The sequence below is a fragment of the Megachile rotundata genome, chromosome 13 (assembly GCF_050947335.1).
Source record: "Megachile rotundata isolate GNS110a chromosome 13, iyMegRotu1, whole genome shotgun sequence".
NCBI lineage: Eukaryota > Metazoa > Arthropoda > Insecta > Hymenoptera > Megachilidae > Megachile > Megachile rotundata.
This window is the reverse complement of record NC_134995.1, coordinates 12,063,857-12,091,383: the sequence shown is the minus strand read 5'-3', so window position 1 is coordinate 12,091,383 and position 27,527 is coordinate 12,063,857. Positions and strand designations below refer to the sequence as shown.

The 27,527-nt window shown below is 38.1% G+C and overlaps 5 protein-coding genes across 7 annotated transcripts; 1 reads left to right on the top strand and 4 right to left on the bottom strand.

The window, feature by feature from the left end:
* Positions 1-17,725: 17,725 nt before the first annotated feature.
* On the bottom strand, positions 17,726-19,007 carry Tpx-3 (thioredoxin peroxidase 3). The gene is made up of 3 exons (XM_012286961.2): positions 18,681-19,007; positions 18,337-18,560; positions 17,726-18,269 (listed from the first exon to the last, which is right to left on the bottom strand). The coding sequence occupies exons 1-3, from the start codon at positions 18,723-18,725 to the stop codon at positions 17,810-17,812; spliced, it is 729 nt and encodes a 242-aa protein (XP_012142351.1). The 5' UTR covers positions 18,726-19,007; the 3' UTR covers positions 17,726-17,809.
* A 152-nt stretch (positions 19,008-19,159) lies between these two features.
* Positions 19,160-22,149, bottom strand: Nelf-A (Negative elongation factor A). The gene is made up of 6 exons (XM_003699598.3): positions 21,858-22,149; positions 21,060-21,492; positions 20,572-20,985; positions 20,292-20,488; positions 20,112-20,211; positions 19,160-20,035 (listed from the first exon to the last, which is right to left on the bottom strand). Exons 1-6 carry the CDS (start codon positions 22,089-22,091, stop codon positions 19,803-19,805), a joined length of 1,611 nt encoding a protein of 536 aa, XP_003699646.1. The 5' UTR covers positions 22,092-22,149; the 3' UTR covers positions 19,160-19,802.
* Positions 22,150-22,435: 286 nt separating this feature from the next.
* LOC100875813 (uncharacterized) lies at positions 22,436-26,203 on the bottom strand. Of its 3 annotated transcripts, none has more exons than XM_076538734.1 (5): positions 26,070-26,203; positions 25,582-25,804; positions 25,295-25,508; positions 24,370-25,206; positions 22,436-24,289 (listed from the first exon to the last, which is right to left on the bottom strand). In XM_076538734.1, the coding sequence occupies exons 2-5, from the start codon at positions 25,767-25,769 to the stop codon at positions 24,053-24,055; spliced, it is 1,476 nt and encodes a 491-aa protein (XP_076394849.1). In that variant the 5' UTR covers positions 25,770-25,804; positions 26,070-26,203; the 3' UTR covers positions 22,436-24,052. The 3 variants fall into 3 exon arrangements, with proteins under 3 accessions (XP_076394849.1, XP_076394851.1, XP_003699686.2); XM_076538736.1 differs by having other exon boundaries at positions 24,370-24,845; positions 24,951-25,206; positions 25,582-26,076; XM_003699638.3 differs by having other exon boundaries at positions 25,582-26,076.
* p53 lies at positions 22,454-24,292 on the top strand. Its single transcript, XM_003699597.3, has 3 exons — positions 22,454-22,595; positions 22,691-22,919; positions 22,994-24,292. Exons 1-3 carry the CDS (start codon positions 22,513-22,515, stop codon positions 23,714-23,716), a joined length of 1,035 nt encoding a protein of 344 aa, XP_003699645.1. The 5' UTR covers positions 22,454-22,512; the 3' UTR covers positions 23,717-24,292.
* Positions 26,204-26,223: 20 nt separating the features above from the next.
* Positions 26,224-27,461, bottom strand: LOC100880442 (oxysterol-binding protein-related protein 11). The gene is made up of 2 exons (XM_003699596.3): positions 27,075-27,461; positions 26,224-27,003 (listed from the first exon to the last, which is right to left on the bottom strand). Exons 1-2 carry the CDS (start codon positions 27,307-27,309, stop codon positions 26,651-26,653), a joined length of 588 nt encoding a protein of 195 aa, XP_003699644.2. The 5' UTR covers positions 27,310-27,461; the 3' UTR covers positions 26,224-26,650.
* Between the last annotated feature and the right edge of the window lie 66 nt (positions 27,462-27,527).

Here is a 27,527-nt window from a genome sequence, read left to right as displayed (position 1 = left end):
TCACTCTTCTTTTTTTTGCACCACCACCTTATTACACGTTCAAACATCGAGCCTCGTATTTTGCATAAACATTAGATTATTATAATTATCGTTCCGTAAATGATCATCGAAAATGTACACATAACTGGGGGTGATTTTGAACTTGAAGTTGAACTCCTTTCTATTTCTAACAAATCTATGAAGAATTCTAACAGAGTCAAATTAATATTTTATAAGTGGTACAACAGTTTGATGATCATTAAAATTATTGTTCAGCAAATGATCAGAACTGTACACATAACTGGGGGTGATTTTGAACTTGAAGTTGAACTCCTTTCTATTTCTAACAAATCTATGAAGAATTCTAACAGAATCAAATTGATATTTCATAAGTGATACAACAGTTTGATGATCATTAAAATTATTGTTCTGCAAATGATCAGAACCGTACACATCACTGGGGGTGATTTTGAACTTGAAGTTGAACTCCTTTCTATTTCTAACAAATCTATGAAGAATTCTAACAGAATCAAATTAATATTTCATAAGTGATACAACAGTTTGATGATCATTAAAATTATTGTTCTGCAAATGATCAGAACTGTACACATAACTGGGGGTGATTTTGAACTTGAAGTTGAACTCCTTTCTATTTCTAGCAAATCTATGAAGAATTCTAACAGAATCAAATTAATATTTTATAAGTGGTACAACAGTTTGATGATCATTAAAATTATTGTTCTGCAAATGATCAGAACTGTACACATAACTGGGGGTGATTTTGAACTTGAAGTTGTACTCCTTTCTATTTCTAACAAATCCACGAAAAATTCTAACAGAACCAACTTAATATTTCATAAATAGTTTGATGAAGTATTTGAATTAAACAGAGTTCAAGATTTTCGGAGAAAAATCCGGTTAAGATGACACGTTCAGCAAACGAGGCTCGATGTTACGTATCGTCTCTCCCGACAAAGTTAATCGCTGATTTCCCGGTAGAACAGCGATGTAATTAAGTCGTCGCGAAGTGGAAAGTGCTCGATAGTCGATCGATTGTCGCCACCGCAGCCTCTCGCGAAAATTCGAAAATACACGACGGAAATTAAAAACCTATTAATCGATGTCGACAAGAAATAAATGGCCGAATGATCTGCAAATTTTTCCAACTTCTTAATTTTCTAATTTCACAAATTTTCTACTTTGTAAATTTTCATGTCTTTATCACAATTTTCAATTTTATCAAACTGATGGACATTTAAAGTATTGTTAATTAAATCTAAACTAGTTAGTCAATGTAAGGGTGATTTTTTCTGAACGCATCAACCCTTTGCATCGGCCATTCGTTTCCCGTGACTTTCCCACTTGATGTCACCTGGATGGCTCTTCGAGTTCACTAGAGTTGTCAGATTCAGTTACAGAGTCGATAGAAACACTTAAGTGATAATCTGCATAATAATTTATTGCTTGAAACACCCCTTGTTAGGACAGTGTAGGAACAGACTGAGCAGATAAGTCTGAAGTTGTCAGTACAGTTAAGTACCCCACTGATAATTACCTGAGTAGCTACATAACTAGCTATACAATATCAGTACCTTTGTCAGTACAGTTAAGTACCCCACTGATAATTACCTGATCAGCTACATAACTAGCTACACAATATCAGTACCTTTGTCAGTACAGTTAAGTACCCCACTGATAATTACCTGACCAGCTACATAACTAGCTACACAATATCACCTTTGTCAGTACAGTTGAGTACCCCACTGATAATTACCTGACCAGCTACATAACTAGCTATACAATATCAGTACTGTTGTATCTTCCATAAAATAGTGTGAAGTCTATCTTCCATAAAATCCGTGACGTAGTATTAATAGTGATTCAGTCGAAACCCCCAGAACATTCGAGTGACCGCGAAGTCCCCCAAAAATATGTGAGCTGACATCAAGTTAGAAAGTCTTCTGAAAGTCTCCGAAAGCTTAGGGAACACGCGACACAGTTTTGAGCGTGCGTGTCACGCGTGAGGTCGAGGCGATTCATCGTCGCGTTTCCGCGGAGAAACGAGAAGGCGCCATTGGCGGTGCCCGACCACGAGGGAGCACAGACGACAATGCAGCCGTACCGCCACGTTTCTGCATCTGCATACACGCCGCATCCGAGTAAGTACGCTCACGTAAGTACGTGCACTTCAATCATCGTTCTCACACCCCGTCGCGCGCCATCGCACCTTCGCCTCTTTTTCGCCTCTGATCTTTCCACGAGCGCCTTTCACCCGTGGAACGATTCCATCCTCCTTCTCCTCGACCCTCTTTTTCTCTACACCCTTTCTCGTTTTAGTTGTATTCCGCTTGCACTCTGTCCTTTCTTCCCCGGCCCTCTTTGCGTCGTTTACTGTCTTCCTTTTTTTCATACGCGCGCGCGCGCCAACGACCAACCCCCTCGCGAGCAACGGTGCCCTTTCGCAGACCGTTGGGACTCGATCGTATCGAGGCTACTGTCTACGTATCTCAATCTGCATCCTTGCGGTCTCGTTTGATAACACTGCTGCCAAGTGTCCTTTAGAGTGTCGAGCTTCGACGTTTATTCAACGATGCGCTTTTCTTCTTACCCTGCGTTTCACGTCAACTTTCGTGCTGAATTGATTGGAGCAGACATTATTCGGGGGATACTGTTTACTTTGGATTTCGTCAAAGTGAATTGATGTAAATTTTAAACACATTGTACGTGTGAACACGTTTGATGTTCTTTGCACAAAATGGCTGACTGTTGCAGCAAATGGTGACTCATTTCAAAACCTATAAACTTCAAATGTAATTAAAAAATCATGACATAAAAGTGTCACAAAATGACACTTATGATACATGAATCTCAAGCTTGAAGTCTTATCAAAATGTCTGTATAAAGAATTTGTTAATGTTCATCACACAAAATGGCTGACTGTTGCAGCAAATGGTGACTCATTTCAAAACGTATAAACTTTATACATAATTAAAAAATCATGACATAAAAGTATCACAAAATAGCACTTATTATATATGGATCTCAAGCTTGAAGTCTTATGAAAATGTCTGTACAAAATATTTGTCAATGTTCATCACACAAAATGGCTGACTGCTGCAGCAAATGGCGACGTACTTCAAAACCTATAAACTTCTGACAAAATTAAAAAGTCATGACATAAAAGTGTTACAAAATAGCACTTATAATACATGTATCTCTAGGTTGAAGTCTTATCAAAATGTCTATGTAAAATATTTGTCAATGTTCGCCACACAAAATGGCTGACTGTTGCAGCAAATGGCGACGTACTTCAAAATCCATAAACTTCTGACAAAATTAAAAAGTCATGACATAAAAGTGTTACAAAATAGCACTTATGATACATGTATCTCTAGGTTGAAGTCTTATCAAAATGTCTATGTAAAATATTTGTCAATGTTCGCCACACAAAATGGCTGACTGTTGCAGCAAATGGTGACTCATTTCAAAATCCATAAACTTCTGACAAAATTAAAAAGTCATGACATAAAAGTGTTACAAAATGGCACTTATGATACATGAATCTCAAGGCTGAAGTCTTATGAAAATGTCTGTATAAAAATTTTGTCGATGTTCTGAATACAAAATGGCTGACTATCAGTTATAACAAAGAGCAACATAATTTAGGGTCTGTAAACTTCTGACAAAATTTCATGACATAAAAGTGTTACAAAATGGCACTTGTGATACATCAAATTAAAGCTTGAGATTCATAGAAAATAACTACGTAAATGATCTATCAACTTTATTATTAGAAAGCACTAGCTTTATTAATGTGTCCACTTAAATACTACCCCTATCAAACTAGTTGATTTTGCTGAACTCTTACGTCACTAAATAATGCTAAAGCTTTCAAATAATTAATCAAAGCTCAATTTTCTTAGAATAGACAACCGTATCTCTGTAGAGGTCTCCAGGTTTGTCTGCGGTTTCCTTTGAGTTTCAGTTCCATACTCCACTAAACTCGTGAATTGCGAGGATCCTTGTTCCGCCAATTCCGAGACAAGTGACATCAATCTAGAAACCGATATACTTCGAAATATAAAACAAATTTCGAAGATATCGAAACAAATGTTGGAACAAAAAGATGTCTCTCAAGCAGGATTTCATCGTTGCTCAACGACGTCGAAGATATTAGCCACGCACGAACGAGAACGCCACGGGTGGATTAAACGCGGTTCGACTGATTAAACACGATTTATATTGGCGTTAATAAGCGATGGCATTGAATATTTAAAGCGACTCATTAACTCGGTAATTGCGATGAAACGTTGCTGCCCGCGATGAGCGTTCATCGATCGATTTCAATTTCATTCCTTTTTTATTCCGTCGTTGCCTTCGTTGCGGAACAACGTTTCCCTATCGCTAACTAGCCGATCGGAAAATTCGGCTGTTCGTCGATATCGCTTTTTCTGGGAAGACCGAACAAATGCGAAATCCACTTCTTTCCGTTTCGTGCTCTATTCTCCATGAACGGAAATTCTGTGCTATCGTGCGTTACGTCCTCAAATATGCTTCTTTACTTTCTTCGTTCCGTTAACCCCTAAATTCATGATTTCTCCAAAATTAAGGACAAATGAGACTTGATTTACTGCAACATTTAACCTCTTAACTTATGATTTTCTCAGCAAGTGCGTCAGACAGGGCGACTTAATTATTATTGTAACATTAAAACAGGCAATGTTCAAATGTTAGGGGCATTTTATATATGGATCATTGGTGGAGGGGTAGGAATTGAAATTAAACGTGAAATTGAATCGTGGTAAAAATGTGAGCCAGGTTCGTCATTTCAAGAATTATGTGCGTCACGTACGATATTGTAAGGCAAAGGGTTAAAGGTTAATATTACTGAGGAAATTCTGTTGATATAGGCGATGGAACTGTATAGGAATTCATGTGTGATGGACATATTTGGAATATAATATTTTCATCTCTAGATTTCTAGAGATTTTGCTTTCTCAAATTCATACATTCTCGAATAGCTGCGTCCTCAAACCCCTGGATCCCCTAATTTCTATGTCCACGATTCCCTAAATGTCGAATGCGAACATCTCTGAATTTCTAAGTAGGGAATTTCTAGATTTTTGAATAAGTATATTCCCGAATACCTAGATTGGCGATTGCCTACATCCCTGAATTTCTAGATCCATAAATTGCTATATTACCAAACATTTACATTCCCAAATTGCTGTATCCTCAAGTTGCTATATTCCCAAATTGCTATATCCTCAAGTTGCTATATTCCCAAATTGCTATATCCCCAAATTGCTATATCCTCAAATTGCTATATCCCCAAATTGCTATATCCCCAAATTGCTATATCCCCAAATTGCTATATCTCCAAATTGGTGTACTCCCAAATCCCTAAACCCCCAAATCTCTCAACCCTCAATTCTCGGAATCCCCAAATCCCCAAATACCTAGATTGTCGATTGCCTACATCTCCGAATCTCTAGATCCCTAAATTGCTATATCCCTAAATTGCTAGATCCCTAAATTGCTAAACACCTACATCCCCAAATTGCTATATCCCCAAATTGCTATAACCCTGAATTGCTATATCCCCAAATTGCTATACCCCCAAATCCCTAAATCCCCAAATCCTTACCTTCCAAAATCCCTAAACCCCCAAATCTCTCAACCCTCAATTCTCTAAATCCCCAAATACCTAGATTGTCGATTGTCTACATCCCCAAATCTCTGGCTCCCTAAATTACTATATCCCCAAACACCTACGTCCCCAAATTGCTATATCCCCAAATTGCTATACCCCCAAATCCCTAAACCCCCAAATCTCTCAACCCTCAATTCTCTGAATCCCCAAATCCCCAAATACCTAGATTGTCGATTGCCTACATCCCCGAATCTCTAGATCCCTAAATTGCTATACCCCCAAACACCTATGTCCCCAAATTGCTATACCCCTAAATCCCCAAAACCCCAAATCCCTAAATGCCCAAATCATTACCTTCCCAAATCCCTAAATCCCCAAATCATTACTTTCTCAAATCCCTAAACCCCCAAATCCTTAAACCCCCAAATCCCTAAACCCCCAAATCTCTCAACCCTCAATTCTCTAAATCCCCAAATTGCTATATCCCCAAACACCTACATCCCCAAATTGCTATACCCCCAAATCCCCAAATCCCCAAATCCTTACCTTCCCAAATCCCTAAATCCCCAAATCCCTACCTTCCCAAATCCCTAAACCCCCAAATCCCTAAACCCTCAACCCTCTAAATCCCCAAATCCTCAAACATCCAACTCCACAAGTCCCCAAATAAGTCCCCTAGTTCCTAAATGCCTCTACACAAGCCAGATTCCTATATCAATTTTCCATCGCACAAAAAGTATTCGTCCACGAATATTCGCACCTTTGTACCCCTCAATTAGCCCCTGCCACGCCTCCTAAATAGAGCTTTCTCGTATTCGAAAAACCGTATTAGGATCCTGTTTGTCGAAAATTCACCGGCTCATTGTCGCCTGCAATCTAGAGTCGAATTGCACTCCACCTTCGACTGGTCGGTCCCTCCTCGTCGGGTGCACACCGTACCCGAGGTAATTTAACACGTAAGGGGATGACAACGGTCTCGAAGCCCGTGTCCTTCGTGCTCTCCTAAGTGACGATCGTGTTACACCGGTGAACTCACGAAATCTTTCGAAAGAATCTATTCTTCGATCACCCGATTGCTCTTGTTATTCCTGCCCTCCTTTGCGTTTTCTTCCAATTTAGATATACTGAACGATCATTGTAAACGTGACCTTGTCATTTGAAAAGCATGCTTTTCTCTGTTACATGCAGTGGGGATAGTCAGGCGAATTATTTCGAATTTGTTTCTTTTAGAACGAACATGTTATTGAGGAACGATAACAACTTTGGACGTCGAAGCGATATTTTGGAAGCGACGTGTAAACAATACGGCAAATTTAATTTTCGCAAGCAACGTATAAATAAATAGTGTGTTTGTTCCATTACTCTGTAATGTATGTTTGGATAAATTTATACAGAAATTTCGTATAACTGAAATAGGGGGTTGATTGTGGAAGAACTGTAATTTCGTTCTTGATATGTTGGAAGTCGGTCAATAAATTGATACAAAAAATAATATACATTTCTCTATATATGTTGATAAACTTTTATATAAAAATATGTTTATAATTATTGGGAAGTATTTATACATTATTAGACAGGAACTTAACATTGCTTTAGGGGTTGAAGATGAATTTTTAATCATCAACTTTGTCAAAGCTGAAGGCCTCCATCAAAACCACCCCTATAGTTTGCAGTATATTCTCACATTTACCAAAAATAAAGTTACATATTGTTAATATACTAAACCTTGTTCGGAGTTTAATATTACAATCATCGCCTCACAATCATCTTATCTCAACTTCGATTAAAGTTTCCCTTCAAAAAACCCTTGGAACGTCCAAGTTATTCCTCCGGAAGCCACCCGTTCCCTCCAACCACTTCAACCTCCGAATTGTCCTCGTCATCGAACCAGTAAAAAAATCAGTAATTCCTAATGGTTGAAGAGAAGGTTGTTAGTAAATTAAACATCAAGAGTCGCGTGACCGTCCACGGAACGCGTCCACGCGAGTTGCGGCTAATTCACGTGATTCGCGATGGAACACAATCGATATCGTGGCTTAATTGGCCCGACCGCTGCTTCATTTGTTTTCAGCTTCATCGTCCGGCTAATCGAGTTAATTACCAGGCTGATAAAGCGCGAACGACTTTTCGCGACAGCTGCGCGGAAAAAAGAGGCCAGGCTACGCAGATGACGGCCAATTTATGGCGGCCATTATCGCGGACGCGATCCTTCCGTGACCGTTATTATGTGCCTCCGCAGGAGCCCGACAATTACTCTAATGGAATAATTTTTTGGAAAATCTATCGTTGGATTGACCACACCCTTGCCTTTCTCGATCAGATTCTCGTTATGCAGGGAATTTCTGCTCTTTGTGGATGAGTAATTAGGCTCGTTATATGGCCGCCTTTGAACAGATATGAGTTGTAATGAACTATAGGGATGTTCAATGAGTATAAACAGGAGATATAGATATGCAGTTTTGCGGTCATATATTGAACGGGGTAATTGAGACTATTGTTACTTGTACTGTATGTTACGAGCTGATCATGGGACTTGTACAATTTTGTGGTTGATTTTAGTGTTCACGTGGTTATAGTATGTTTCTGTTTTTGTTGATCACAATCATATGTTGATAATGTTCATAATGTTGTGCATTATTAATGTTCATAATGTTGGGCAATGTTAATAATGTTCATAGTGTTGCGCACTGTTAATAATGTTCATAATGTTGTGCACTGTTAATGATGTTCATAATGTTGTGCACAGTTAATAATGTTCATAATGTTGTGCACTGTTAATAATGTTCATAATGTTGGGCAATCTTAATAATGTTCATAATGTTGTGCACTGTTAATAATGCTCATGATGTTGTGCAATGTTGATGTTCATAATGTTGTGCACTGTTAATAATGTTCATAATGTTGTGCACTATTAATGTTCATAATGTTGGGCAATCTTAATAACGTTCATAATGTTGTGCACTGTTAATAATGTTCATGATATTGTGCAATGTTGATGTTCATAATATTGTGCACTGTTAATAATGTTCATGATGTTGTGCAATGTTGATGTTCATAATGTTGTGCAATGTTAATAATGTTCATAATGTTATGCATTGTTAATAATGTTCATGATGTTGTGCAATGTTGATGTTCATAATGTTGTGCACTGTTAATAATGCTCATGATGTTGTGCAATGTTGATGTTCATAATGTTGTGCACTGTTAATAATGCTCATGATGTTGTGCACTATTAATGTTCATAATGTTGAGCAATCTTAATAATGTTCATAATGTTGTGCGCTGTTAATAATGCTCATGATGTTGTGCAATGTTGATGTTCATAATGTTGTGCACTGTTAATAATGTTCATGATGTTGTGCAATGTTGATGTTCATAATGTTGTGCACTGTTAATAATGTTCATGATATTGTGCAATGTTGATGTTCATAATGTTGTGCACTGTTAATGTTCATAATGTTATGCACTGTTAACAATGTTCATAATGTTATACTACATACAAAATGAACCTACCGATTTACAAATTGCATAAATTCCTAAATTGATAACACAACAAATATCGAGAAGGGAATACATACAACATCGATACCGTCCGCATCAAAGAAACAGGAAGAAGAAACGCTTGAAACCGAGTAGTAAGGATCGCGTTTAGTCCCGCCGGTGAAGGACCAAAAGTTGGTAAGAAGAAGATCCAAGTTCCTTGGTCACAGAGAGCTCTGACACGACGACAAAGAAGAGAAAGATGAACAAGAAGAGCGAGAGAGAGGGAGTCAATGGGTATAAGCACTAAGCACGTAACTATAAAAGGAGCAGGGGGTTGCGAATCGTCGCTAGATTAAAAAGAGGCTCCCTTTTTCGCTTGCTCTTTTATGCTTGTGCGCCGCGCCCCACACGCATCGTATGCCTTCGAACGTGTTCGTGTACACACCGAGCATGTGAACACGGTACACACGATGGCATCTTATGTGGACACGTTGTACATACACAGAGAGAGGTACACGTTCGATATCTCGCGACCGTCCGCTGTAAAAAGCAATTCGATCTGGCAGCATAAGCCTCCCTTTTGCTTCTCCTCCCTTTATTTCCAGCCTCGCGTCAATCTTCCTGCGGGATTCGACTTTCGGACCGTACGCAAAACATTTGAACCATTTGGGGTTGATGGTGCTTTACTCGTTTTTGTGTTATTAGGAAATACTTTGGGGTAAATTGTTAGGTCTTGGATATTCGTGGTGGATGTCAATTTTAAGGTCTTCTAGTTTTTAATTTTTTGGTAATTGTTAATAATTATGGTGTGTAATTGGTACGTGTATGTCGTTGTAGATCATTATTATTCGTTATGAATATATTGACATTAGAAAATGTTATGAACATTTTTGACATTACATAACATTATGGACATTAACATTGTACAATATTATTAAGGTTCGTTCAAACTAGCTATAAGGGGTTAATTCACCAAATGTTCGATAATTTAGCTAACGGAAGTGTCGGAGAAAATTGTGGAAAGTATTAGAAATTCCGAGCCAGCAAAGGTAGAACAGTTGTATCTTATCTCTCGTTTAATCGCCATCGACCCCAACTGTGACGCTCCTAAGCTCCAGTAATTACTTAGATGGACCTTTGCGTTCGAAGCTTTGACACCAGCGCCCAGAAATAAAACGTGTCCACGTGTATCGCGTTTAAGATTCCCCAAATAATTAGTACCCGATGTTTGAACTCTACCCCCTTTAAATTACATCGGTCTGATAATGGTCGATTACTTATTCCGTTCAATGAATTCTTCGTTGATCGATCTCGTCGCGACGACGACTTTCATGTGAAATGAAACTTGCCATCCGGTTAGATAGAACGAATGGTAATTGCAATTGCCGCGAGTCGAGCAATCAGTCGAGCGATTGGTGCATCGGAACGCGGCGAAAAAGGGGGAATAATAGGAAACGGGAACACGTACGGATTAATATTGTACCGGTACGGTTATCCGACCTCTACACGCACAGATTGAAGTATCTTTTAATTCGCGCCATTTCTCCCCTTTAATCTACTCCCTAATTAATTACGCTTCCAAATTCATCGATTTTTGACCGAAACTAGGAAGTTAACCTTCGTCCTTTCAAATGGTTTATCTCGGAGTAATAAATACTGGACTTTCAAGTTATAGTATTACTTCTGCAGGTTAAATTAATACTTGTTACTTTTAAATTAATTAAAACTCGTGACGTACTCGTGACGCACCAGTGACGCTCCCATGACGCACTTGTGACGCACTCAGGCACTGGTGACCCACTCGTGACGCACTCGAGGTCACTAGTGACGCACTCAAGCACTGGTGACGCACTCGCGACGCATTCAAACTCACTACTGACGCACTCATGACGCACTCAAACTCACTCGTGACGCACTCGTGACGCACTAAAACACTAATGACGCACTCGTGACGCACTGAAACACTAATGACGCACTCTAGACGCACTCAAGCACTAGTGACGCACTCAAACTCACTAGTGACGCACCAATGACGCACTCAAGCACTGGTGACGCACTCGTGACGCACTCAAACTCACGGGTGACGCACCCATGACGCATTCAAACTCACTAGTGACGCACTCGAGACGCACTCAGACACTAGTGACGCACCCACGACGCACTCATACACTAGTGACGCAGCCATGACGCACTCAAGCACTCGTGACGCACTCAAACTCACGGGTGACGCACCCATGACGCATTCAAACTTACTAGTGACGCACTCGTGACGCACTCATACACTAGTGACGCACCCACGACGCACTCAAACACTCGTGACGCACTCGTGACGCACTCAGACTCACGATTGACGCACCCATGAAGCATTCAAACTCACTAGTGACACACTCGAGACGCACTCAAGCACTAGTGACGCACCCACGACGCACTCATACACTAGTGACGCAGCCATGACGCACTCAAGCACTCGTGACGCACTCAAACTCACGGGTGACGCACCCATGAAGCATTCAAACTCACTAGTGGCACACTCGAGACGCACTCATACACTAGTGACGCACCCATGACGCACTCAAACACTCGTGACGCACTCAGACACTAGTGACGCACCCACAACACATTCATACGCTACTGACGCAAGCATGACGTACCCACAACGCACTCATACACTACTGACGCAACCATGACGCACTCAGGCACTCGTGACGCACTCGTGACGCACTAGTGATGCATCCGTAACACATTGGTTATTTATAGCAATAAATATTAAGCTATTAATGTGCCTCCTAAAGTGAACCTAACGTCAACTAGAATTTTAGAAGATGTTTGAAGCAAAGCTAATGGTCATAAACCATTGATCATAAGCATAATGTAAAGATGGCCATATAGAATAACGTAAAGATGACCATAAAGAAGCGTGACTCTACATGAAATATTCCCAGAGGAAATGCGACGTCGACAGGGATGATTGACTGGTAATCGTCAAATATCGGCGATCGATCGAGAAGAAGAACGATGGTTAAACAGATAGGGCCACCTGTCTATTAGCACCCGGTATCCCGGTATCGGAGTTGTTGATCCTTTTCCGGACCCCGGGCGAGTGCTTCGTTAATTAATCTGGCAGCAACGGACTCGCCGGCTCAAAGGCACCCTTTTTCGCCCTGGTTCATCCATCCATTTACTTGCTGCGTGCGATCTCTTTTCGCCGCGTTTCAACCTGAACGCGGGAGACAACGACACACACACACACGCGCCATATAATTATAGTAGTTATAGAAAAAGAAGCCAGACGAAGGAAAACATACGTGTTTTGTTCGATGCGTCACGAACAAATTAATTGCTCTTTGACTTCGGGAATGTTGATCAATGTTGACTGTTATTAACGAAGAACTTGTAGAACGGTGGAAGAGAGGAACGTATGGAAATCGAGCGAAGCCGCAAGTATGCAGATTGCAATTTCGACAAAAGGGTTGATTAGTGCCGCTTTTCGCATTAATCCCCACTGCTGATGTATTGTGAATGGTAATACGATCACTCGACCATTGTACGCGTTCAACATACGCGCATTCGGGCTGATTCGTGTATGAAAAACTGACGGATGAACAAAAACGATGCAACTTTAGGAACGGGGAAGACAAAGAGTGTCTCGAAGCCTTCCGAAATTAAAAACTCCGCTCTGAAATTTCGTTCGCAACAAACAATTATTAATTCTCAAAATTAAATTTGAAAAACCAATCGACCTTATTATTAACGCTTCAATATTATTCCATGTTATTCTTCGGTATGTTAGCAGCAGTTAAGCAAAGAGAAAAAAACACTCGGTATTAAATGAACGAACCCCCGGTGTATACTCTCTGACAAGGCAGCAGCAACCCACCCTATCCACTTACCGCACGAATGGACGAGGTGGTCATCAGATCGATGAAAAGAGATTCGCGACACGCCAGGGTCGTTCTCGTTGCACGCTAAAACTGCAACCGGTATTGGCGTCTGCGTTAGCCGGTGCATAAAACGAAGCCAATCGGACCCTGTTCGGGACTACGCAGCGTGATCTAATTGTACCCACTCAAATCCTATCAAAACAATGCTGCACACTGACCGTTAGTTAAATGTTTCTTTGTGATCACACTGCCCCTTCTGCCTCGAGAGCTGGACAATACACCGGTGTTTCGACATGCTCGCTTGGTATCCCATTTGTATGTGGTACTAATCACTTGCAATTAGTTTCACAAGCTTTTGTTAATACATATCAAAATTTGTCTGGAGGAAACTTGATACTTGTGGTACATAATCTTATTGGATTCTTTACATGTTGTTGTGGTGTACATATTGTTTTTGTGGACATATTGTTATGATGTACATATGATTATGATGTACATACTCTTATGATGTACACATGGTTATGATACACATATGGTTATGATGTACATATTGTTATAATGAACATACTCTCATGATGCACATATGATTATGATACACATATGGTTGTGATGTACATATTGTTATGATGAACATACTCTAATAATATACATATAGTTATGATACACATATGGTTATGATGTACATATTGTTATAATGAACATACTCTCATGATGCACATATGATTATGATGCACATATGGCTATGATGTACATATAGTTATGATGAACATACTCTTATAACATACATATAGTTATGATACACATATGGTTATGATGTACATATTGTTATAATGAACATATTCTCATGATGCACGTATGATTATGATACACATATGGTTGTGATGTACATATTGTTATGATGAACATACTCTTATAACATACATATAGTTATGATACACATATGGTTATGATGTACATATTGTTATAATGAACATACTCTCATGATGTACATATGATAATGATACACATATGGTTATGATGTACATATTGTTCTTTTATGATGGGGGTGGATGCTGACACATAAGAGGACCTCTTTCTAAACAAGCCTATTAATACTACTATAACTATTAATTCTAATGGCACTGAATGTCCACAAACAAATTTATCTTGTAAAATTTAATAGTTTATTAAACGACATTAATGTTGTAGTAATTTGAGGGTGCAGTCTTTATACAGCATACAGAGGGTAAAAACGAGAAATGTTTTTCAATTCTCTAACATCATCGTTTTGATTGCTTCCGTCGAAAGAAAGAACCCGATTGGAGCAACGTGCTGCGCTTTTGGTCTCGCAGAAGGGCGGCGCGTGTGCACGCGTGCGCGATCACGAAGCACACGCGAAACAATCGGATCGGTGCTTCGGTGCGCGTCAATGCGACCAAAGACGAAAATTAAGTCGTTCACCCCCTCCAATCCCTCTTATCCGACCCACTAATAGACCGGTCTCCTCTGGGCAAACTATCAGCGTTGACCCCCACGCTCGACGGATAAACGACTGAAAATAACCCCAAGAGACCAGAAAGACCCCCCTGGTTCCCCGACAGCCTTCCGAATACAAGTCGCTGCATCTGTTCCTGCTCTGAAAAGAACGAATGACTCCGACAATTAGAGAAGAGCAGCGGAGATCCCGGTGAAACGCTTGCGAGCAAAGCCCGTTCTGCTCGGTGCTTCTTTTCTTTCTCGGAGATTGCGACCCCTATGAACGGGGAATCGGAGATTAAATCCGAACGATTATCGTTGCGATAAGAAGAGTGCGTTTTGAGGACTTGGAAATTGCAATGATCATTATTTGTATGATCGTTATTTGGAGCTACAAGGGTGGGGGTATTCACTGTTCCAGAAGTTAATAGAGAAGACTCAAGACCTAGACGCTCTAAAAATTCTCTGAACAACTTAATTTTAAAAATGATCCAAAGAGAGCATAGAGAAGACGAGGATCAAAAAGAAGAGCTAGAAACACTAGGTGTTTACAACCCCTTTGAACCTAGAAACCTAAGGAGATACCTAGAAACCTCCAAAGAGGGTTCCATCTCTAGGTCCACACATCGTTTTGCAAAAATTGCACACCCTTAAAATAAAATCTCTCGATTATAAACAGCAACGAATTTTGAAAGAGGATATGGAAGTATATAACCGATCGATTATTGTAGTCTATGCGATCGCTTCGATCGTCAAAGAGTATCTCTATCGTTTCTGGTGAAATAGAACTGGCGACGTTTGAGGCTCCCTCGTCCCGTTTCTCCCCTTGCAGGGCGGGCCGGTCTAATAACCTCCCAGGCTGCTCGGCGAAAAAGGAACATTTTCTTAAAGGAGCATTCAGAGCGCGGCTTGATAGGTGGATATTATATAGTAGCTGGGGTTACCCTCGCCGGCTCGCGGGCGGAGTTTCCGAGAGGAAAGGAGGGAAACGTGGTGGCGCGGCCACGAAAACGAGGAGACACAGCGGAGGGGTTGCCCGGTGGGGGCAATGCATCCATCCATATCCATCCCGGGGTGGCTACTGGGGCTTTGATTACTTGTTTTAATCTTCCGACTGCCGACTGGGCGAGCATCTGTCACTCAAAATCCGTAATTGCGCGCGGTACCGTTCTTCAAACCCTCCCCGCATACCCCTCGCCCTTCCCTCGATGTTCTACGGGGTTCTCTTGCTTTGAGCATTGCTATTACTTCCTTATTGCTCGTTTAGCACTTTCACGCTGGCTTTCCGGTTACGGGCTGCATTCCGGACTGATCGGGTAATCGGATTACCCGATGCTCGTGAAATTCCTCCTCTGCCCTCCTTTCCCGATTTTTTCTTCTACGTTTGTAACCTTCTTTCGGAACCGCTCGTTACTCAACGGGTCTTTGATACCGGGGCTATTTGGACTCCTCGATCTGGAAACCGTCGATCTCTTTGACACGGACGCGACATTTAGCCACCTGTCGATGCATATTTTTCTGAAAATATTGGTAATAGTGTTCATCAGTTTGATAATTTGGTAGTGTTTATTAATTTTTAAAATGAAACGTTTACCTAATATTGAGGGTTCAGGAACTTGGGAATAAAAGTGCTCTGTAAACATTCGTTGAACATATGAGTATTAATGTTAATAGTCTTGTAAGTGGAACAGAGACAAATGTTAAGGTTGTTTAAGCGTTACCGAACAACAAGAGCAATTAGAACGAGAAGCCGTAGAATCGCAGCCCAACAATCGCGGGGGTGGAACAAACCGGCGATAGAGGAAGTCGATTAGGATAGGAAAATCCGTCCGCCCGGCGACGACATAATCCGCGCTCGGTTTTAATCGAACATTACGACGTTTGATCGTTAAATTCGACGATCAACGTTACAGGAGAATAAAAATGAATACAGAGAATTGAACTAGCAAAGTTTTCAAAGGATAAAGCGCGGGAATCGATGAAAAAAAATCTGTCCGGTTAGCGTGGCTGCAATTTAATCCGTAAGCTTCTTTCTGGTACTTTTCGACATGCTACGATTTCGACGTTCGTTCAACCGCGATTTTTCAGCCCACGGAAAAGAGGGAACTATCGCGCCGGAAAACACGTGGTAACGATGATACAGGCATACATGAAAAATCGAAATTCTCAGCTTTTCGTCCGTGCGCTCCGATGCTTGGAGCGCATTTACGCATCCCAAACGGGCGAACAAAAAGCAGAAAATGGCAGAGGAAGAGAACACGTGTTTCGGGTTTTTTAATCATTCAGACGATAGACGGGAAACGGCCGTGTAACGCTTCGACGTCTGAAATTTAATTTACGACGCTTCAGAGACACGGCTGCCTTGAATATGTTTAATCTTGAGATTTCTACTCGCAAAGGACAGGATTGGATTTTGTAGGGCGAAAGAGGATGAGCCGTTTATCTCGGGCGTCGCTTTTCAGTTTTTCCTCGCTTCCCACTCTATATCTTATACCGTCCGCTACCCCGACTCTTCTCTGGTTACTTTATCCCTTCCTTTGGGGCGTCACCGGCGTCGGTATCTTCTTCGTCGAAATAATAAGCTCTCTCTTATAAATTCATCGCGTGCTCCCCGGCTCCTTTTTCATAGCGCTAAGTATTCCCCGTCATGCCGAGAAATTGCCCTTTAATTACTAAAACAGTAATTAAACGAATCTTCCTCCAATCAACAAAATTACCATTTAATATCTCTAACGTTATTTACATCTGTAACAAAAAACTGAATCTTAGATCTCCACTATCCCAATAGTTACAAGCTTTCCAATGTTAAATAAACTGTGGAACACATTAAGGATACCTTATACTACAGAAATTCAAAGGGAAGTGCTTTTTCGAATGTGACGAAGTATAATCCTGAACTGGAAGAGATTTGACTCGTTAATCCATTGGCACAAAGAATCAAATTAACCGGCATAAGATTACTGTTCCCCCTCTATAATGGTTCTCCGGATTCCATTCTAGAATCCTCTGCATCACGCGTGTACGTACGAGCGTTTACGCACCTTTTTCTTCCCCTCTTACTTTCAATTCGAGCACCGCAAACCCTTATGCTCTTTGCTTTTGATTGAAGAGCACACCCTCGCCCTTGCTGGAATAATCCTACCTCTGAAGAACTCGATTGCGTGTACGTGTACATCGTGTTAGGAATGAAAAGTAGTTGTGGAAGAGTACTGGAGAAATTAAATGCATGAAAAATAAAAAGGAAAGATGAGATTTTAATTTTTAGACATTTCAATGATTTCTATTAATATTTTACTTATATTATGTCACAGTACAATACATTATACATTATTTGTTAATAGAAAATGTTTTTATACATTTAGTTTACTGATTCAAAATATTCCTTGCTGTCCTTAGGATTTGGCTTGATGGTTTTGGAATCTGGCTGCCAATTGGCAGGACAGACTTCTCCGTGTTTCTCGACAAATTGGAATGCCTTGATAAGTCTCAATGTTTCGTCCACACTTCTGCCCACTGGCAAGTCGTTAATGCTAAGTTGTCTTAATATTCCTTCTTTGTCTATGATGAACAGACCCCTTAAGGAAATTCCAGCGTCTTGTAGAAGGACATTGTATTTGGCTGATATTTCTTTGTTAAAATCGCTAAGAAGAGGGTAACCCAGATCTCCACCTAATCCTCCTTGTTTCCTTGGTGTGTTAGTCCACGCTAAATGACTGAAGTGGGAATCTGTGGAGACTCCGATCACTTGTGTATTCAATGCTTTGAACTCTGAGATTCTTTCACTAAATGCTATTAACTCGGTGGGGCATACAAATGTGCTACAAATAAAATGTACATTTTCAATATATCATCAAAATTTAAATTATTGAAAAAGCGATAACTTACAAGTCTAAAGGATAAAAGAAAAGGACAACATATTTTCCCTTGTAGTCACTCAGTTTTATTTCTTTGAAGTCACCATTAACCACGGCAGTCCCAGAGAAGTCTGGTGCAGGTTTCTGAATCTGTGGTTGACAAGACAAAAGTTTGGAACTAAGGCAAAAGCTACGAGCATGTTCTACCAATGTTGGATTCCTAGCATTCACAAAAGCTGATGCTGGAGTAAATACCTGTAAATCATACATATTACATTTAATACACAGACATTCACTGAAAATCAAAATAGTTATTAGTTTTTAGTTTCTAATAACCTAACCAAATAATGTATTTTTTTAGGTTAAATAACTTACCGCTTTACAAACTCTGGGGCTCAAAGATACTAGCAGTCGAAGCATTATTAATATATATAAATTATTGAATACGTCAGTGTAAAAATATTCAAATAGAAAATACGTTCAATTTCAGAAATTGTAGTTACTTCTACGGCGGCGAATATCGAATGTAAAAATCGAAGTATTCAACGCTCGAAAAGGTTATATAACTCACTTTTCATACATGTAGAACATGTTAATAAAGAATGACGTAGAAAATCATTGATTTCATAGCGTTTACTTAAACTTCACTTATGTTTCTTTAATAATTTAATAAGATTTTTTAAATATCACAGATTATACGTTTAAAATTGCGCTTCTTCGGAACGCAAAATCGAAACACTTCGATATAAATGTATCGTATCGAAGTATCGATATCAGTAACACATCGATAAATACGTACACACTTTACTGAAGAAGTATCGATAATAAATCGATGTATGAAATTATTAGACTCGTTTAATTAAACTTAAAATTAGTCAATAAAACCATATTTTATTCAAATAACAGTGTTATAAGTTTATATACTTCTTTATATATATATATATAAATTCAACTTACGATTGTTACATTTAAATTAAAAGTGTTTGGTTTCTCCTACAATGCGAAATATCACACTATCCATCGTTAAACAGCATTTAACTCTTTACTTTAAATGACACTTGATTAGAAAATTTATTCATTGTTGGTGAAACCAGATACGCATTAGAAATAGATTTTTATTTCTAATATTTGAAACTTACTGAAATTGACATTAAACGTTACTTCCAATCGAAAAATGCAAGTCCGTTACTTGGGCGCTCCTCAATTTTGAAAAAGTGAGATTAAAATAAACATAGTTCTCTGAGTAGCCAACCTGTTTCCGTTTCTTGCGTTACAATTTTAACTTGAACATTCATACTTCCAAGCTTTACTAAATAAACATGGTATACAAATCTATTTACTTTATACAAGGTACACATATCGCGTACAGTACTGATACGTACTTAAGTTCTCTCTCTATCTATCGAAACAGAATCTCTTAAAAAACCACCATCCAAACAGCGACAGAAATATTGACCTATGTAACCATAACTTGACAACAATTTCTTTCTCTGTTTTTCAATTGGAAGCCGTAGCAGTTGCAGTTGGCGCAGGTGTTGCAGCAGACGTAGATTCTTCTGTGACGATTCGCCGATTTTTTTTTATCCTTTTCCATTCACCATTCGTGTAATTCATTTGGAAGTGAGTTTCGACTAACATTGGTACAGTTGTTCCATCTGGTTGAGTCACTTCTTCTATATTTTCCGAGAGCATGACTGTGACTATGTTACCCAATTTCGGACAAGGATTATCTAATCATACAATGAAAACACCATTAAGTTTCTCTCGATTGAAGGATATTTGACAATCTTAAATGTAAATACACACCTCTGGAGCCTGCCATAAAACCTAGAATGAGAGCTTTTTCTGGGCGAGTTACTTTATTTGCGGTCCTAAACATCTCTTGTGCTTCCAACATTTGTTCGCGCTGAAAATAAGATAAATAAATAAATGATTTCTCATATCTCCCTCGTTACTCTTTGTTATATTATAAATGTCTTCATATACCGTAAGAGATAGTCCTTTTCTCGTATTTGCAGCTGCATTAGCAGGTTGTGCGGTGGTTTGTATACGAATTTGCGTAACCGTTTGAGGTGGTCTAACGGTTTGCACTCCGATAGGAGTACTTTCGACTGGTGTAATAACAGTTGGTGTTGCAACAGGTAGAACTGTGTTCGGTGTTGTAGGTGTACTCGACGTTGTAGCTATACAATAAATATTGATTATTTCTTAAAAATAATGTACGTTAAGAATGTTGAATATATATTTTATATATAAATAAACATACGAGTTTGTGGGGTAGTTACTGCTGATACTCCGCTTGGTGTAGTAGGTGTAGCATAAGACTGTACAGATACAACAGGAGTAATTGGAGTAGCAGGTGGATTGATTGAAGCTAATCCTTGAGCATATTCTGGTGTAGTTGATGTTTCTGTCGTGGTCGTAGCTGCCGATGCAGCCGCAGCTGCAGCCGCTTGTGCCTCTGCAACCTTTTTCTGTTGTTCCTCTAATTCCATCATTCTCTTTCGTTTCTTTGCCTGGGCATATCCTAGAGGTTGCTCATTAATATCTAATAACTTGATGCCACCATCTTTACGCATTCTGTTGCTAAGTGGTGTTCTGGTAGACATAGAAGAACTTGTAAGTGATGGAGATCGAAAACCACTTGTGGGAACCCTACTAGGAATGCCTTTTAAAGGTGCTGAAAAGAATATAAAGTTGGAATATAACACTTCCTTTTGAAATATTTAATAATAATTATATGTAAAAACTTACTAGTGTCTGTCATTTTTCTAGGCATTCCTCTACTCCTTACAGGCACTGTAGGAGCAGTACTCTTTTTTAAATTGCTGGCTGCATCAGTACTTTTTTGAAGCAATTCTGCTCTTAATGCAGCACTTTTTGGTTTCCTCTTTAAAGTAAAATGTTTAACTGGTGTAGGTTGTTGACCAACAACTGACGTAAGTGCAGTCTTATTAAGGTAATGACATTCTAATGGAAGCATAGCTGGGTCGTTTTGTTTTTTCAAAAGTTTACGAAGATCGTTGACTAGCTCTCCAAAAATAGGTCTATGTTCATCTAGATCTGTGATATCTGTATTTAAGGAACCAGTTGAAGGAAAAGTCTTCATCGCTTCGGATAACATCGACACCCATAATTCACTATCCAATGATGCCACTTCAATGATTTCTTCCAACTCAACACGCCACTGCACAATTTATTAATATTATGTATTACAAATACACATTGTGAGAACATGTTTCAAGTACAAATCATAATACTCTCATAGCTCATTAAATATGTGAAAAACACCAACTGCTATTTATAAACTTAAACACTAATCTGTTGTGTACAAAATATTGGTCACAAAGGATACACGATTATTTACTAAACGTTTCAAAAACATATAACGTTGAAATAAAGTAAGTGGCGAGTCTGTAATACGTATTTTTGTTAAACGTAATAGAACATTAAATTCGTTAAAGTCGCCATTCCAAATTTTTTCATTCATATCTCAGAACATACTTAATAATTCACGTGCTCAAAATATTTGTAACAAACAAACAGTTTTACCTCCTCAACATTCCGTCTTGGTATGTGAAAAAATGAAAGAAGTAATTTGAGTTTAACTTGTGTTTGAAGGTCTGGAAAACAGTCTTTAATGTTCCGTAGTACTTCTGCGTTAAGTTGTGAACAAATTGAACTTCCAGTCCAGCTATCATTTGACGTTCCAAGCTTGTTATGAAGCCACAACGACGTATCACTGTCCCTCACATTCGCCATATTGGAGTCGTTTGTTTCACGCATTTGACGTACATTACCGTGGTGCGCCACATGTTATTCCCGCCATAAAATAACGTGACATAATTCATATAATATATAAATTATAGATATGTATTCGATTGTAAGAAACGCGTTATTTGAGTACCTTGTGACAGCAGAGAACCTGACGAACTCCGTTCTTTCCTTGTCTCTCCTGCATCATTCTGTACGGGAGAGACAAGAGTGTCCACAGTTCCTCAGTTTCGCCGCATAAATCCGCCAAAGTTAATTCACATTTGAAGCATTTTTCCACTAGGTGCGTTTTCAAAAAATGGTGAAAATCAGCCATTATTTTAACAAAGGATTTTCGCGCGGATACAAATGGCGTCTTTTTAGCGCAACGTGATCTTGGTTTGACGTGAATTTGTTGTGACATAAAGTGACCAGTATAAATAACTTTCACAATATGACCAATACAAATGGGTTTTCAGATTCACAGGAATCTGCTTTGCTTGGAGAAGAAGAATATAAGGAGCTCGAAAAAGAGCTGTAAGAAATATAATTGTGTTACAAAATTCCTAACTTAATAATTTTTTCTCTTTTTGTTTTTAAATTTGTGATGCATATTTAATTATTTAATGCAGAGATTTTATGCCGTCAATCTGGTCACAGAGCATTATAGAAGCTAAAGTGGAAGAAAAATATGATGAAATTAACACAGAACAATATTTAGAAGAAGAAAAACAAATTGTGGATGAAGATGAGCAATACTTTCAAGAACCTAATAGTTCTATACCCGTGAAAGAAGAATTTGCTGGGCATCATAACTTTCAAGTGTCATTAGCTAATCAAGATTCAAGTAAACATTGGGTTGTGAGTATAAACTTAAATTTTTAATATGTGATCCACACTATTAACTGAAATATGTTCTATTTGATTTTGCCTAGTACTCTCCAGCATTAAAGAAAGTTTTCATCAAGATGGATGAAACATTACCATTACGTTTTAAATGGGAACCACCAATTGATGGTCTTTATTTACGTACTACAATGGTATTTTCCTTGGATCAATATGCAGGTGATCCAGTCAGAAGGTGTCATAATCACATGGCACCAAACAATGCAAGTAATCGAGATATAGATCCTAGAGTAATTAAACATGTTGTCCGTTGTACAGACCACATGAGCTTGTATGAAGAGAGAAATGAACATTTATCTATATTGACACCACTTCGCACTCCTCAACCTGGTTCACAGTATGTACCAGTGTGTTTTAAATTCTTATGTAAAAATAGCTGCCCATCTGGTATGAACAGAAGACCTACTGAATTAATTTTCACTTTGGAAGATCACAAAAGGAGAGTATTAGGTCGGCAAAGGCTTACAGTTAGAGTTTGTAGTTGCCCAAAAAGAGATAAAACAAAAGAAGAATCTGAGATAGATCCACAACCTGATTTTAAAAAAAGAAAGCTTTGTATGTCAGTTGGAAAAAAGATGATGCCTTCATGTGATACACATGTATACAATATTCAGTTAAATATAATTGGGAAGGAGAATTATTTGGCAGTGTTAAAGTATGCATATGATATTATGGCAGGACAAGCTGCTCGGACTGGGCAGTTTGAATTTTTCAAACCATACATGGATGATATATTGCGTAAAACTCCATGATAAATATTTGTATACATTTCGTTTTTTATAAAATCTTGTGCCTTAAACAAGGAAATACTTTATATATTTTAATGTTATCTATTTGTATACCTTACAAATTTGTCCATGCATGCTTTAATAACTATATTTTAACTCATGTTGATGTAACATGGGACCATACTTTCATATCTCACATGCATTTTATAATGCATGGTAATATTTACTAAGGAATTCTTATATTAATATTGTGATACTTCTATGTCGATTTTTTATAATAAAATATGAACTTGTTAATTATAAATAATAATAATAAGGATAATAAAAAATTTGATTATTTTGTCATATCAGATATGTATTTTACACTGCCAGTTCGGGTGAGTGACATTCTTGTAATTGAATGTCCAGTGTGTGCAATAGCAAAGTGTTTGGCAAAGATGCAATATGTTGTGGTGTTAACATTACTGGGTTCACAAGACTTACAACATTTCTTCGCACCTTTACTACACTACCATTTTCTCCTTGGCCATGTAAACTCCATTCCCATAACATTTTTTCTCTTATAGTACTACTCATCCAAACGATTTCTCCTTCACACTGTATGGTAATAATTTATGGCATTAGCTTTTTCATAACAATTAATGAAATGAGTTTTCATCAAATTGAAAAAAACATACCTGAAAGAAAAAAATATCTTCGCCACAATGTAATACATAAACAGCTTCAGAACCAAGTGGAAGTGGGAATGGAAGTTTTATATGAATAGAATAAAAATGGACTTGTGGTACTTCGTGATTTACGCTTAAATGTTCTAACACTGTATCAGATGTTATAATGTCTCTACAGCCACTTTGCTTTGCAAGGGGACATGATATTTGCATAAAGGAGATAGAATTCATAGAACCTCCCCAAACAGGTGTAGCAGGTACGTTCGACATTAAACTGGTAGTGCTGGATGTTGTTCCAGTCATTGAATCAGTTTGCAAATGTTCATGAATATTTTTCATTGTTTCCTTTGATAATTCACCGGTACTTGCAGATTTTATGCGGTCATACAAATTCAAGCAGTCGTTGAAATTACTCGACTGTGCTTTATTCATATTCAGTGTTTGGGTAGAAGTTATTGTTAAATTATCCGCCGACGTAGCTTTCTCTATTCCAACACGAAATAATTTACTTAATAATAACCGACGAGTTTTTGAACTTACACTGTTATTATCTCTTTCTGTTTGCTCTACTGTTTTCTTTTTACATTTACCAAACAATCGGTCTCGAAAATTTTGTGTACGATGTTCTGCGTTATCAGGTAAATCGTCCTTTATGTTAAAAACATCGCGAAATATCTTATGAAGTTTATCTGCGAGCAAGCATCTACCTTGACCTAATCTAACTCTACAGATTGGACAACGAGGTGTCCTTGGACGACATTCCATGCACAAGATATGACCATGTACACACTGAGAGACTGGAGGCAGTGAACTTTCCAAACAGATTGGACATTCTAAAACTCGTACCTGAAAGGATGCAGTGATTATTTTTCTAAACATACTACATGCTTAAAGTATTTACTGACAAATTTTTTTATTAATGTTAATTACATACAACTCCAGATAGTGCATTTGCAAGTTTGCTGGCTACTTCTGGCAGTGGTCCTTTTATAGCTATTCCTGAGTCCTCCTGAGTGTCTTCATCAACATTTCTCCACACGTATAACTTTATATTATCATCTTGATAACACTGAATTAATGTTGCTATCTGTTTTATTTTTAATCCTACTAAATCTTTACCATCTATACTTATTAAACAATCACCAGGTCTAAAACATAATACAACATTTTATTTAAATACACATAAAGTTTGCAACAATTATTTATATTGTTTAATTTTACCTGAGACCAGCTGTATCCGCTAAACTACCAGTTTCAACATAGCCTACCCATGGATAGGGATCCCACTTTGATTTTGTAAGATGAAATCCATAAGATTTATCTTTTGTTTTGGTTTCTTTTATATTCTTCAATGTTATACAAATTTTGCCGGTAGTCGTGGAATCAGTAGATGTATGTTCTTCTGTCATGTATATCTTGATGCCACCTGCTTCAGTTAATAATTCTGAAGAGGACATGACTGACATTATTATCACAAAAATTCTATTTTATTTTTTGCAATTTATTGCATTTAATAGTAACCAGCATTTGAAATAATTATCAGATATTAATTTCGTATAATATTTCACACAATCCAATTTGTTGTCATTTTAACGACTATGTAGACGGAGATGTTTATGTTGAACGTGTAAATTCTGTGATCTTAACGTGGATCACGCGATATTGAAACTGGTCGAAACTGTTCTCTAAGCATGGTAAAAGTGTCTTACTTGTTCACCTTCACCTAATTTCGTATCCTTGACATTTGTTTAAAGATGAACAGATGGTTGTGTTGTTTCCTTTTTACTTGACCAATGATGATGGTACAGATGAGAGAAATATTTTCCTTCATTGTATCTTTCATAATAATGATTAATCAGTACATATATGAATACCTTATTTCTTTATTAATTTGCATACACAATATAATCACAAATACTTTCTCATTTCTAAATTATGAATGTTGCATTAGACCAATCTATATCTACATGTATGTATAGATATTTTGTTACAAGTCATTTCTTTATGTAATTTGGATGTAAAGGTATTGAAAAATCTTTAATGTACAATGTTATAATTATCTTTAAAAGTCTTATAAACACTGTGACTATTCGTCTCTATTTAATGTTTAATAAGAAGGCAAACTCTCCCATGTAACTGACTTTGGAAGAACATATAATTGGATTGTCAGTAAGAGATTTAAAATACATTCTATATGGATTAATTGAAATGCATTTGATACTTTTTGGATAATTATGGATACAAAAAATTCCTTTAAGTCTTTTATAAATGATAATGAGACTTTCAGTAATTATTGATATAATATATTAAGACATTGATTTAATGTGTGTAATGTAGTATGTGCCATTGCTTTAAGAACTAGTAAATCAGGGTCCAAATTTAAACTTGAGTTCTCAATAGTCTGCGCTAATGCAAGATTATGTTTTTCCACTTTGCTCAGTTGCTCCTGACAATTGGCAAAAGCATCTAAAACTTCCAGCTTAGCAACTGGGTTTCTAGTGGTACTGGCGGAATGTTCTCTTGGAGGTAAAGGAGGATGACTGCTGGCTATGGCTCTAGTATACATTTCAGTAACAGCTCGTAGCTTGTCAACCCATTCTTGACGAGCACGAGCATCTGTAGCTCTTAGTTTAATCATATCACCTGTGTTAATGTAAACAATGCTATACACATGATGCTAAACTGACTATTATTGACTAACATATATTAAATACCTGTAGCAGAATTGACAGTAAAAGTATTGGAATCTTCATCACTTGGTGCAATTACTGCTCCAGCTAAATAAATAGAACATCGTGGTCGTTGATTTTTCTCAGATTCACTTAGAAAATAATGTAGTTCACCAGTTTCAGGACTAAGGATAAACCAACGGTATTGCCATCCTTTCATGGCATTGGTATATTTATGTAGTAAACCCTCATAGGGATGCCTTATTTGAACGTTCATCATTTATTCCGTTCTTTGTTTGGAAGCCTTGTATTATTTAAACCAGACAGTTGCTTAGAGCAATCTGTCATCCGAACTGACATATCAAGGAAGGTTAGGCAGGCCAATGTAACATAGGTTAGGAATTAAAACAATTATCTCGTAAACACTTGTGGTTAAGTAACCTATTAAATTCGAAAAGATTGACAGTTTTATTCGCAAAATTAAAGCTACTACAATTA